Source organism: Periophthalmus magnuspinnatus, chromosome 23, assembly GCF_009829125.3.
Source record: "Periophthalmus magnuspinnatus isolate fPerMag1 chromosome 23, fPerMag1.2.pri, whole genome shotgun sequence".
In the NCBI taxonomy this organism is placed as follows: domain Eukaryota; kingdom Metazoa; phylum Chordata; class Actinopteri; order Gobiiformes; family Gobiidae; genus Periophthalmus; species Periophthalmus magnuspinnatus.
The window spans coordinates 21,940,552-21,954,902 of NC_047148.1; the positions used below are offsets into that span (position 1 = coordinate 21,940,552).

Consider the following 14,351-nt stretch of genomic DNA (forward strand, 5'->3'; position numbering starts at 1 on the left):
AGTCCGTGACAGCCAATCAGCATGCAGCACACAGCCCCAGCCAGGCCATTCTTTCTGCCTGCCTCACCTCCCACTCAGGGTTTGCCTCGGGATTAAGCAGCCGTTTGTCAATGTTTTCAGCGGCTGGCAGAGAGGGCTGACACGCACAATGCCATGTGTTGCCTGTCAAATTCTGAGAAATTGATTTGCAAAATATATTGAAAGGGAAGACATGGCGGAAATGGGAGACAATGGCAGGACGGTGTTGATTCTGGCTGCAGTAAGCAATGAGTTTGGGTGATTGTAAACAAAACAGAAGTGCACAAGTGCTTGAAAATGAAACTTTTAAGCGGTGGTTAAGAGGAGGAGTGGTTAAGAAGTTTGGGCTTGATCTTTTGGAAATGGAGTTGGCGTAAATTCAACCGTGGAAGACCTAACTCCGCTCCCATTTGCTGACGGCTTCTCCAGACTTTACGTGCTCCTCAGCCTTCATCACCTCCTCGCCATACTTCCTCTTCATCCAACCAGCGCCCAGTCTGCCCAGTTTAAACCCCCATCAGCACCTCCCCAGCACCTCCTCGGCTCCGCATCGTCTCATCGTCCTTTCACTCACCTCAGGAAGACCTCTCCTAAACGTCATCCAACCCGCCACGTCCTTCATCCCATTGTCTTCTGCCGGGGTCTGAGTGCCAAAGAGAAATCATTGAGTAAAACCTGCTGATACTTGTCTTGTCCGTCATGTCTGTCCGAATCTTTCCAGCTTGAAATACACTTCTGTTCTAAGTGAAAGCTGCTCATTCACATGTTTTGTGCTGGTGAAGTAACGAGCCACTGTCCATGATCCAGCCCGAGTTCACCCTTTCCAACGGGGCATAGTTCTAGATAACAAAATAGATAACAAAATAAAGTTGAATTCCCATAACTGGATAAAAAGTGAATATGTTTCTAACTACACCAAATCTAACATATAGCTGTTACAGTTGTCAGTTTAGTTAGCTCCTACCTTCAGAGAGAGGTTTAAACCAGTCCCTTAACAAAGCTCAGAACTGAGAGGAAGCAACCTGGATAAAGAAGCTACCTGGATGAAGTGCCCTGGATGAAGAAGCTGCCTGGATGAAGTGCCCTGGATGAAGAAGCTGCCTGGATGAGGAAGCTACTTGGATCTGGAAGCTACATGGATGATGAAGCTAATTGGATGAGGAAGCTAACTGGATAAGGGAGCTACATGAATGAGGAAGCTAATTGGATGAGGAAGCTACCTAAATGAGGAAGCTACTTGGATAAGGGAGCTACATGAATGAGGAAGCTAATTGGATGAGGAGGTTACATGGATGAGGAAGCTACATGGATCAGGAAACTAAGTGGACGAGGAAGCTAGCTGGAGTGCCGAAACATATCACTCAAAATAAACTTCTGTCCAGTTCACAGAATTCTTCGACAATAGAGGGATTACACAAATGTATAGTTTTAATACTTCACTGTCACTTCCATCATAATCTTGCAGTTACGTCAAATATTATAATAATTAATAATTGATCAACTAAACCTGTAAAGTTTTGAATAATAAAAAGCAACATGTCTGTATTTTAAACACTATAGCGTAGAGTAAAGTGCTGGCGGTCTGACGTACAGTAAGGACCGGACCACAGTCGCTTGGACGGCTGCACACAAGTAACAACACATCCTCATCCCTCTCTGTATTGCCAGCGTTGGAACAATAAAACTAAAGGCAAAAAGGAGCAAGTGTACTACAAAAGACACCACAAAACAGTTTTTCTTTTTCCCCAGGCTCCCACAAAATCCAATTTCAACCTTTTACTCCTCACAATTTTCATTTGGCAGCATTTCTGATTTTCTTTCATATTTTATGCAAACAAGGCTACGCAGACTTGGGCCAAAATACACCACCACGGCTTCCCTCCATTCTGTAGCATGCCCAAAGCAGCCCGTATGTCCAAACTCTCTCTCCTTTTCTCTGTGCCATGTACCAACACTTCCCCACTGGGAGCCTGCCTAACTGCCTGGCTCTACACATCACGGCCCGCTCCAGAGTAGGAAGGGGTCCAGGGCCCTTCGGGGAATGGGCTATATCCTGTCCTATTTTCAACAACCTTAATGTTTTGGCTTTCATTATTTAGGGCACTACTCTATGGCTGTGGTCTACGTGGCTAAATCCCCATTGACACTTAGCCTACAGCGGTTACACTGATCTCTGCGTGTGGAGCCGTGTAGAAACAGAAACGGTTTGTAGAAGGTCACAGTTAGTTCCGTTTTAGCTCAAATGAATCGTTGTGTTTGTGTCAGCATTTCTCAATCAGTAACTAAGTCTCAGGAAATGTATTGCATAGAATAGTTAAAGGAAAATCTTTAACTGGACAAAGATGTTCTGCTTGTCCAAGTCGTCGTCTTCAGTTCTGGTCAGATTACTGCTGGACGCTGCCTTAAATGTGTCTACACCGATTGTTTACAGTTTCTGACCTGGTCCACAAACAGAAACTGTGAACAAACAGGTGTGTTAGCTTCAGTTTCGTTAGCTCCTCCGTTCAAACAGATATAAGGCAGTGTCCAGCTAAAATCTGGACCAGCACTGAAGAAGAACGAGCAGCCAAACATCTTGTCCAGTTGACAGATTTGAATTTTTCTTTTACTAATGAACCAGACCTGGACGACTGAGGTATTACACAGATATAGTACAGAATGAATCGTACAAACATGTATAGTTTCAGATAAAATAAAACCAGACAAGGCTTGTATTTTTTCTACTTTCTTTTGTGTAACGTTGATGTGAAATGTGAAATTGTTTCCTGCTTTTTCTTGCTTCTAATATGTGACGTAACACAGTTCTTCACAGTCGAGTTACTGACTTTTAAAAGAATGCTCCTGTAGAGATTAATAAACAAAGGCGTCTTTACATGGCCACAGAGTAAATAAAGCTTTTCCAGCCTTAAATAAAGGTGATTGTTCTTTATATGCAGTGAACCTCAGCACAGAAGAGGCAGAGTCGGCCCTATAGTGTCGTTTGTTTGCATACTCTGCAGATGCACATGTGGGGTTATAGGATCACACATATTGTTTACAGGCTTTTGACTTTAGTGGGTCCTGGTAAAGCCTGACTGCTTTTATGAAGCTGTGGTGGGATATATACAACGTGAGCTGTAAAATCAGGAATAGCACAAAGTTCCAAGGACTTTGAGGCATAAGGTCGAGACATAAATGTGCACGGGGTTGTAGGGCTGCGAGAATTCACCCACAAACACGTGACCTTGGGCAAGACACTAATTTAAATGCGAATATGGTACGTGAGCGCGTGAGTGAGTGAGGGGTGGGGGGTCAAAGAGGTCGTAGACGCAGATTCACAGTCTTCCTCGCGGCAGATGTGGCGAGAACTAACTTTTGAGATTGTAAAGGCACTTGTGGCGTTAAATCTTTCCTCATATCTGTCATGTAAATAAAAGATAAAAGACTCAAATGAAAAAATCATCTGAAGTGCGTTTCATCTATTCCCCGCGATATTTTTGAAATGACACAGAAACAGGAGGTATCTGTAGCGCCTCAGCACTCCAAATCCTGCCGCTCAGCTGGACATCTGTCTTATCACTGAAGATCTTGTCAGTGTTTGTTGAGTGGATTGCCCTGCTCCCCGTGGTCTCGTTGCTTCGGTTGGACTTTGTGGAGGCGCACCGAGGACACCCCCCCCTCGACGGCTACAGCAGGAGGGATTCTCAGTGTGTGGGCGCAGTGCAGCGAACTCAAGTTAACAGCAGTTCCACAGCGCTGGTCAATGGCAAATGACTGTGCGGAAGCGTCAACACTGCTATTTGCATTTTGTCATTCAGCGAAATCATTTTTTTGGAACGACTGACCCTTAAAAAACACAGGGGTCACACTACAAAGCGCAACGGGAGAGATACTGGGTTTGTTTTACAATGCATTTGATTTACATAGTGCATTTTGAGAAACCTGAGGTGCTTTACAGTGTATTTTTCATTTTCTCCACGCTCGGGGCGACTACCGAAGCCACAGCTGCTCTGGGGTAGACTGACATTAGTGAGGCTCCCAATCTTCGCCTTTGGACCCTCTGACTCCATTAACGCTCACGCAAAACGCCACATTCGTACCAAAACGCTGATGCAAAATTCACTTACACTGGGCCGAGGTGTGTTTTGAAATTTGTGCTTGTAGCTTTACGAGTGCAGCTGCTTATTTCTGAAAACCAGTGGCGCAGAAGAACCTCAAAAACATACTTTTAAGATAAACCGAAATGAAAAAATAATTAAAACTGCAGGTAACAGGAACAGCACTTCCCTAAGGCACCGCATTTGGATGTTGTTGTGTCGTAGCGTTAAAATATTCTATAGCTTACAGTCAGATAAAAAAAAAAAAAAAGTTTGGAAAGAAGAGAACTGAAAACATTTCTGGCTGTGAACAAAAGTTTGACTTGACAGACGGCATCTTTCCAGCACACTACTAAAGTTTTTGCTCTTACTAGTATTCTTACAAGTACAAAAATCAAGTGTCAAAAGCACAACGCAACCTCCATAGGGATTTTCAAAACATTTTCACTACTGTATTTAAATAGGGCAAAGGTTTGGGAACTGTGCGTATACCGTGTCTCGATATATTTCAAGGCAAAATCAAGGAAAATTATGATAATATGTTGGCGAAAGTAGTAGTAGGACATGTAAACGGATTGATTGCGCTGATGTTTTTGTATTAATCTGCGTTTTGTGTGCGTTAAACAGGGAGGAAGCCATGTTGTCCACGTACTTCGAGAGCGTGGACGACCTGCTGGCTTCGTTTGGGCCGGTGAGGGACTGCTCCAAAGATAACGGAGGCTGCAAGAAGAACTTCAAATGCGTGACGGACAGGCAGCTCGACTCCTCTGGGTGTATGGTAAGGACGTACAATTTAACCCGTACGTGGATCTGCATTTGAAAGACATTTGCGTTAGACTATTTATGAGAAAACGCGGATGACGTCGCACGCACTTAGTTCACAGCGCTCCGGTCAAACAAAGCTAATCGAGGCTAGCAGTTATAGCGGCTAATTTGGAGTCACGTTCCATATTTTCAATTCCGACCGCGAGCATCGTAGCAACCGAAGAGCCAATCTGGAGCGACGCTTTGGAAGGTAACGCCTCTTCCCGCCCGCAACGCTGGTTTCGCGAGGGGCGGACGCTTAGCAACGCTGTCAATCAAACCTGTTGCTAACGCTAGCGGGAGCAACCTCGGGGAAAGAAGGTGCCTGATTTGTCTCATTAATGTTTATATCTTGACTTCAGGGTTAAAAAATTCAAAGCTTTTATTGTTATATGTAGAGTAAAGAAACACGTGTCGCTATATAAAATGAAATTTGTACTTTACTGACCAAACTGGATGCTAAAGTATAAAGAAAATTAGGTAATAAGATAAAGAGAACATATAAAAAAGTGTAATCAAATAAATAATAGGGCAAATTATCATGTGCAAGGTGTAAGTCAATGTCAAGGAGGCGGGGCTATTGCTCAGCAGTTCAAGAGTCTGATGGTCGTTGGAGAGAAAGAGTTTTTGAGTCTGGTTGTCTTGCATTTCACACTTCTGTACCTTCTTCTTCTGCATTTACAGCTACAATAGCGAAATAAAAAAACAGGATCATGTAGAGCGGGTTAATACGAACATTTTAAGACCAAAATGACGAGTCTGACAGCGGCAGGTACAGAGAGAGGAGACGCAGTTTTCTAATGTAAAGTGAATTGGAGCCGGAGTCGACGGACCAGGAAGCGCGCTCATGATCACTTCCTGTTTGGAACGTGGCGGCTAGCAGGTTAGCTATGTCCATTTACATATACAGTCAATGGATACGAATATTATCCTTGCTGCTGCGTCTGTTTATTTGGATCTGGCAACGATGTTTTGCTGTATTTTCTAACGGTAAACATATATTTTTAATTAATATTCAAATCTGCTCACTGAAATTGGATTTGGATTCAGTGCAAAGAGTTGTTTATTTTATCTTTTTGTGAATACTTAGACCTGTAGGGCGGAGGGTGTTATCTTTTGTGAATAAAGAACGGTTGTGTTGCCAACAGTTTGACAGCACTGGGCGGATCTGTGTTGTAAAGCCATTAAAGTGATGAGGCGTCTCATTTGCTGAAGGTTGTTTTGGTGAGCTATTAAGAGCCGCGATGGCGTTATAATTCAGCTTACTTAGCATTTGATTATTGACACTTGTGCTAAGCTGTGTTTATCTGACATCTTTGTAGAATCAACTGCGCACACATTGTTTTTCGAGGCAGTGCTTCTTGGAGCACTCAGTCACACACCCTCTAATTTACCTGATTCAATCTGATTTAGTCAACATTACCATAATGGCTCCTACACCTGATTTCATTCTCAAAACGTTCCTTCTATCACAATGACAGCGTGCCTCTCCTTTTTCCAAACCCAAAAGACAAATTCAGACTAAATTCGAAGCTAAGCGCAAGAACATGGGCGACAGTTGAGTGTTTGTCCGTTGACTGTGACCAACTCTTAACTTAAAAAAATCCATCCGTCCATCCATTTTCTTCCGTTTATCCGGGGCCGGGTCGCGGGGGCAGCAGTCTAAGCTTAAAAAAATGTTTACAAAAATTTAAATTTAAGGGAGGGAGAGGAATGGAAAAGATGGACTGGTGTGGGCGGAGTTGTGTTTTAGTTTTAGTTTTTCCTGGAGTGATGCAGAAAAGGGAGGGAGCCACTCTGTGTGAATGCTCATGTGTGTTTGCTCGCATGTGTGTGTTTAAAGCGGTCAGGTGCGATTCCAGCTCGCACAGATAAATGCTGTCGTCGTGTCCTTTGGCAAGACACTTAACCCATGTCGCCCCCAGTGTCTGCGTGCACCGGTGTGTAAATGTGTGGCTGTGTGAGTGAGGCCTTGATGAAGCACTTTGAGCCTCGAAGGTGGAAAAACGGCGTATAAAAATATGACCAAATATGACCATTTTCGCCCCTTTATAAATGACTGTTGCCACAAGTGTCATTAATATTTTTAATTAAAATCAATATCACAACGACATTTCTCATTCCAGATTCTTCCCAACGTGACAATGAGTGAATTTAATGTGCAATTATGGGAACTGTGCAATGAGTGGAATGTGCAATATTTTGGATGGTGCAATTATAGGAACTGTGTAATGAGCAGAATGTGCAATGTGGGTAATGTGCAATGTCTGGAATGTGCAATTATGGGAACTGTGGAATGTGTGGAATGTGCAATATATGGAATGTGCAATGAGTGTAATGTGCAATTATGGGAACTGCAATGAGTGGAATGTGCAGAATGTGCAATGAGTGGAATGTGCAATTATGGGAACTGTTTAATGTGTGTAATGTGCAATGTGTGTAATGTGCAATGAGTGGAATGTGCAATGAGTGGAATGTGCAATAAGTGGAATGTGCAATTATGCGAACTGTGCAACATGTGTAGTGTGCAATATTTTGGATGGTGCAATCATGGGAACTGCACAATGTTTGTAATGTGCAATTTTTATTTTAACCCTTTTGTGACCCCAGCCCTTGGGACAATGGATAGAAATTAGCCTCGTCCCAAACAAGTAAATAAATAACTAATACCAAAAACATAATAATATAAAGTACTGGATAAGAGTATTTCTGTGTAAATGTCATTATAAACTAAATAAAACGTTGCCCTGTTCTGAATCTCTTTGCTCTAAACTAGCACTTTCCCCCGGTGTGTGTGGTCTCCTCTAAATGTTTCTCATTGTAGCACGGGTACACAGGTATACTTTCATTATTAACCCGCCGTTAGGACAGAGTGGATGCAGTTTTTCATCTGCCTCACAAACAAGCTCTCTTCTTTATTCGATCTGTATAATTTATGACAAACCAACCTGGAGATTGGAGCAGGTCACCGTCTCAGGGGTGTAATACGGCGCCGTCAGAGAGCAAAACCACAGAGACATTTACACGTCTCCGAGCAGAATACTTATGGGTTCTAGAGGTGAATGTAAAACGGTTTCAAATATGAATGAGGCTGAGCGCTAATAACCCTTTGGATTGTTTGTCCAGCTCACGGAGCACACGGCCCCGGGATATGTTTTATTAACATTTACACACAGCCAGAATACAGACAGACTGTATTATCCCAGCCAACATGGACTCAAATTAAAAGTGTTTCCTCCAAGGAGAAGCAAACGCTCTGACTATACTTCAAGGTCATTTGGTTTTCTCAAGATTGTAATTAAATGTATACAGTTCTGGGTAAAGAAGTGCAATATGTACAGTACACAAACATGATTGATCGACAAAATGTGAAGATGCAAAAGAAAATAGCAAAAGATAAATACTGTATTTTCAGGACTATAAGCCGTAATTTGTCCGGGGGTGCGTCTTATACTCAGATGCGACGTATATGTGAAATTATTCAAATATATAATGTCACATCTTGGTTATTGTCACAGAGACGACGCTCTAGACTTGTACCAGCATCTACTACACCTGTAACACTGAACATTTAAAATTTCAACTGAGAGAGACTGAACAAAAATGCCCCTAAAAGAAAAGGGTTTTCTGCTGAGTCTGATGACAGTCACGCTTCATCTGCTTCCGGAGTTGGAGGAGTTGTTCAGAAGCGACGCCGAGGATGAAGAATTTATTGATTTGGAGTGAGATCCAGAGTAAACTTGTTGCTTGTTTTTTCTGCTTTATTTATCTGATTAACTGTTAATATCTTACGTTAACAAACCAGACACGTGTTCAGTTCTGTCTGTGCTTCATGGAGCTGAATAAATATAAATGCGTTACGTTATCGTGCTGTACTATTGTTATTATTATAAGTTGCCTTTAAAGATAAAATGTCTGTTCTTGGTCTCGGATTTTGTAAAAAAGAACTCCCCCAAAATGCGACTTATACTCCAGTGCGTGTGTGTTTTTCTTCATTTTTATGTTTTTTTTTTTGGCTGGTGCGACTTATAGTCTGGAAAATATGGTCCCAGGGTCATGTAGAGTGAGTCAATGCGAACATTTTAACATTTTAAGAGTTGATGGAGCAGGAAGTGCACCCGCAATCACTTCCTATTTGCAACGCGGCAGCTAGAAGTTAGCTGTGTCCATTTATATATACAGTCTATGTTTGCTCAGGGACACAACAGCAGTTAGGGCGTGTCCAGGACATTCAACTGAGCAACAAAGGAGAGGCAGTGGACGAGACTGGTCAGTGCAAATCTATCCGCCGCTACCCCACAGGAAACATATTCACGTCACAAAATCGATTTACCGTATCGTCTGGACTATAAGTCGCTCTGGACTATGTTGCATTTTGGGGGGAAATTCACATAATAATAATTTAATCCGAGACCAAGAACTTTTTTTTTTTTTTTTAAGGCAAGTTGTAATAATAATAATGATAAAATGTGGAACAACAGGCTGAATATCAGTACATCACGCTAACGTAACACATTTATATTTATTCAGCTGAAGCACAGACAGAACTGAACACGTGTCTGGTTTGTTAACGTAAGATATTAACAGTTAATCTGATAAATAAAGCAGAAAAACAAGCAACAAGTTTACTCTGGATCTCACTCCAAATCAATAAATCCACTGAGTTCTTCGTCCTCGGTGTCGCTTCTGAACAAATCCAGAGGAAGTTCCACTTTCCGCTTCCTCTTCTGCTTCATCAGACTCAGCAGAATACCACTTTCTTTTCGGGGACAATTTTCTTCAGTCTTTCTCAGATTCTTTAAAATTACTGTAATGTTGAAATTTTAAGTGTTCAATGTTACAGGACTAGTAGATACTGGTGTTTCAATAACCAAGATGTGAAATTATATATTTGAATCATTTCACATAAGTCGCATCTGAGTATAAGTCGCACCCCCGGATAAAAAAAGTGTGACTTGTAGTTCGGAAAAGTGTTAACTACAAACTGCATGACAAGGTAAAAGTAAAACTGTTTTTTAACCCTCAACCAAAACCGAGGAATCTGACGTAGATGTGCATAGATACAACTTTTTCCCGGATCAGTGCGAGAGAAAATATGTCAATAAAATAACTTCTAGTACTTTAGTATTTCAACACTTCAAAATGGCGGCAGATTGAAGCAACATGTCTGAAACCTCAAGTCATTTCCTCTGAGGAGACCAACATGTGCTTTTCAAGGTTGTTTAGTTTGGTGCGATTAAGCGACTGCAGACTTTTAATTGCGCCTTTAACGTTATAACGCTGTCTTTTATTCTGGAACGGTTTCAAACGGCACGTCTCGGTGTGGGGCTGATTAATACAAAGGAGTGAAGAGGCCATCTGGTTGTTCACGGCGATCGCGGTCTCGTGCCGTCTTTTCGCTGTGCGTTTGTGTAATTGTATCAGTCTGCGCCGCGGAGACGAGGACGACGTTTCGAGCCCGTTGTCGCCGCTTCACTGTCTGCCGCTTTTAAGATGACGGGCATGCATTTCTAATTAGGCTCCGGGGAAATGGCTTTGTACAGTGACGACGATGATCTTTTGAATGAACTAGGCGGAGTCGGAGGTACGCAGGCTTCTTCTGGTAAACGGTAAAAAGGTAAACGGTCATGTTTTGTAGTACTTTTCCACATTTAAGGCTCTCAAAGCGCTTTACCGGTGAGATTCAGCTTCAGAAGACGCTTTTACGCAGTGGCAATTTAGGGTTTTGTATGAGTTTATTGTATTGTAACTTCACGGCAGCAGTTTCTTCTGAAGGTTCTACAAAAATGCACTTCACTGAACAGTAATCCATCCATTCAAGCGTAGAAGGTGCTGAGTTTATATCTGCCGTGATTCAGTTTTTTCTGCAGTGTGTTTAATCACGGGCGACACCAAACGTTTTTATTTTGGGAGCTAAACTCGTCGACGCTGGTCCTCACTTAACAAGTTAATTTAGAGCCTCTTAACGATGAAACGTACCAGCACGACCTCCCTAACGTGTTTGCGTCGATGTTTTAAATAAGTTGGTTGACATTTGAACGTTTTTAGTCGAGATTGGACGTGCTATTGTAATCGCCCGGACAGCGACTTTAGCGGTTAAAAGAGGAACAGAGCAGACCCGAGACAGTTAGTCCAGTGCAGACCCGAGTGCGTTTATTGTTCACCAAAAAACTACAAAAAAACAAGAAAAAAGTTTAAAAGAATCAGTATTTGCAGTACCTGTTATACGTACAGCCCCTCTCTCGTAGCCACTGAGATTTCCTCCTTTTATAGAGCCCTTCCCTGATTGGCTGGTAAGTTTTTCCCAAATCCAATTCTCTTGTTAAAAATCAGCTCCAATCAACCAGTGTAATAATTTATTCACTTAAGTTGTTAATTAAAATAGAGCTCTATGTTTTACTTTAATTGTTTTAACAGTGAAAACTAATCACGTTCCCCACAAAGCTCAAATATACGACACCCCTCCTCGTTAACCCCCAGTGGTCTGCCCCGGAACTTTCTTAAGGTGCTTCGGCTCCCCGGGGACTCATTTGGCCGAAACACCTAAGTTAAAATTTGCACAATTCAATTACAATCGATCCAGTGATGCACATTTATCAATAAAACATTCTAGGGGAGTTTAGTACTTGGGTTTACGACTGATTTAGACACAATTTAGCCTTGAATTCTGACCAAAAAAGCGTAAAATTACTCAAGCTTATTGTCGTCCCTCGTTTATCACAATGCACGTTCATACGCTGTAAAAAAAAACATGGAAAACTGCACCAAAAAAATCCACGAAGCGACGGACGACTGCGCTGGGACGGGAGTGGAAGCGACTTTGGTTAAAATGCTGCGCAACCAACTCAAAAGTTCACGACTCAAACTTTACATGAACAAGTACAGACTGTTTTTGGGTCCCTGGGCAAGACACTTCACCCTCCTTGCCTCCAGTCTCCATTTACAGCGATGTGTGCGTGAGTTTGTGAAGGAAAATGCAGAGAAACAGATATTTCTACAGTCCAGCCACCAAAAAAAATTATTTATTTCGTTGGATCGCCTTTAAAAAACGCTCTTACTTTCACGATTAAACACAGCCCTGAGTTCTACTGTTGTTTTTCTTCAATTTGATTTCGCCAATCACGATTATTCAGGATTTTTTTTCCGGCCAAGACGATGGATCCCCACTGTCCTTCCAGTTTTTAATAACGTGTTACCCAGATCTTTACCCAGTTTTAGCAGTTTCTTCAATCTCCTTAGGCATTTTCTCTGCTTGATGCCAATATAATTTGACTCTTCTCAAATAGACTAACATCTTTTCCACGACCACGAAATGTTTTTTTTTTTTTTTTATAGAAATGAGAAGAAACTCATTGCACCAGTTGGGATTAAATAACTTGTTGCTGAAAGATAATCGCTCATGCAGTGATTATCAAACAGGAGGATCGTATCTATTTGCTTCGTTAAACCCAGGTGGCTTTTTAACTTTTTTTTTTGTTTTTTTTGTTTGTTTAGGCAATGTATTTTCATCGTATGTTCATTAAATGTTCATTGAGCGTCTTGTTTTGTCCATTTCCTTTCATTTTTAGTACATGTGTTTCTTATTATTTTAGTTATATGACTCTGGACGACCTGTATTTATAACATTTTCAATTTAATTTATTTATTTCTTTGTGTTATGTATATGTGTACGTGTAAACTTAATGCACATTTCACAAATTTGCTCTTATATAAGCTGGAAAAGGAGTGGGAAGAAGAAAACTTATTATTAAATCCCACTCCTGTCTTCCATTAGGACATAAATTAAATCTTTTAAGATGAAAAAAGAAAGAAAAAAAAAAGAATACACACATATATACATACATTATACACAACACACACAGCTAAACCTAAATTATTCCACGTGTTTTATGTATTTTTATTGTTTAAAAACTCCAAAACGATGAACACTTGAATGTATTGTCGTGATTCAGAAGACCGCGTTCTCAGAGGGAGCGTCCGCGCACACGTCCAGCGTCCTGTTGCACTCGTGGTCAATGAACCGTGTCCCCCTGTTTGCGAGAAGGAGCAGGTACTGATGCATTGTGGGAGCTCTCCTGAGGCTGTTTTGCACAAATTCAATATTCTGTAAACGTGGCATTTCCTTCTTTTCTTTTGTGAAAATTCGACGGCAAAGTCAAAATGCGTAATGTTCTCGTGGCTCGTTGTTGTACCAAACATCAGGACTCGTCTCTAATGAAAGTTTTTTCGGGGGAAGAGCAGCAGATGGCAGAATATTACCGGCGTATCTTTCATCAGTTGTGTGCCTTTTGGGATGTTGCGGGTAAAGTTGTTTGGATACATTCTTGGCGAGGCAATCTTTTGACTTTATCATTTGAATTTTGTACTTTATGAAGAAGAAAGATGCGTTTACTATGCAAAACCCTGCACGTCAACAGCTCCGTGCTCGTTTATCAGTATTATAAATGTGAGCGTACGACTGGGCGCGGCAGTGAAGAAAACACGTCATGATACTAGAGCCACAGTTTGAGTCATTACGCCTTAATAAACACAGAAAACGAAGCATTAAAGAGTAAAAATCACAGTAAATATGTTTATTGTGACATGTTTACGTATCATTTATGTAGGAATTAGTGTTTTAGTATTGTAGTTTCCCCCTTTTTCCCCTCCTTTTTGTTCTTTTTTGATAATTACAAGTGAGGCAGCCCTCTTGAAACTCACCACAACGTGAAGAATTTCAGACTCGAGGCCTTAACTCCCACGATTTTCAGCGAGAGCGACGCAAACCTCGTACTCAAAAGGCAGAAAGGAGGCGGGAAAGGGGCCCTTCCCGAGGTCGCCGGCCGCTGGATCGCAGTCGCAGAATAACAACCGGGCAAAAAAAAAGCGTAGTTCGTGACGCCAAAATTGTCCTCAAAAGTATGAACTCAACAGATAAGTCGTCTTGAATCGAAAAGTCTGGTTTATTGACTTAATTGTGCATAATTTTTCAAGGAGGACAAATGAAAATACGTACAGTGTATTTATACCATCAAAACGATCGTACCTGCTTAGTGGCTAGAGGGCGCTAGACCCACAAACGAGACGTACACCGGAACATAACAACAGATGGAATTAAGAAGGTCAGGTCAAAAAGATCCATAACAACAAGTAAAGATTTAAGGTCAAGAAAGTCATAACAGTTGCATCCATCCATTTTTTTCCGCTTATCCGGGGCCGGGTCGCAGGTGCAGGAATCTAAGCAGGGACTCCCAGACTTCCCTCACCCCAGACACGTCCCCCAGTCCAGCCAAGAAGCGTGACAGTAGAATTATTTATTTTATTTTATTTTATTGTAATTCTTTATTTTCAGACAGTGGTGTACAAACCATTAAACAAAATCTATCCACAGTTTTTTGTTGTTTTTTTTTCACGAAAATTATACACAAACAGAACTTTATACGAAGGGAGAGAGAGAAAACAGTAGCTGCACTT

The 14,351-nt window shown here is 41.5% G+C and overlaps 1 protein-coding gene across 1 annotated transcript in view; it reads left to right on the forward strand.

Moving 5' to 3' along the window:
• LOC117391777 (astrotactin-2-like) overlaps positions 1–14,351 on the forward strand; it is a 305,935-nt gene that overhangs the window by 180,721 nt on the left and 110,863 nt on the right. Inside the window, exon 11 of the mRNA XM_055231621.1 lies at positions 4,722–4,872. Within this exon, the coding sequence (XP_055087596.1) occupies positions 4,722–4,872 (151 nt within the window). The remainder of the gene's footprint in view (positions 1–4,721; positions 4,873–14,351) is intronic.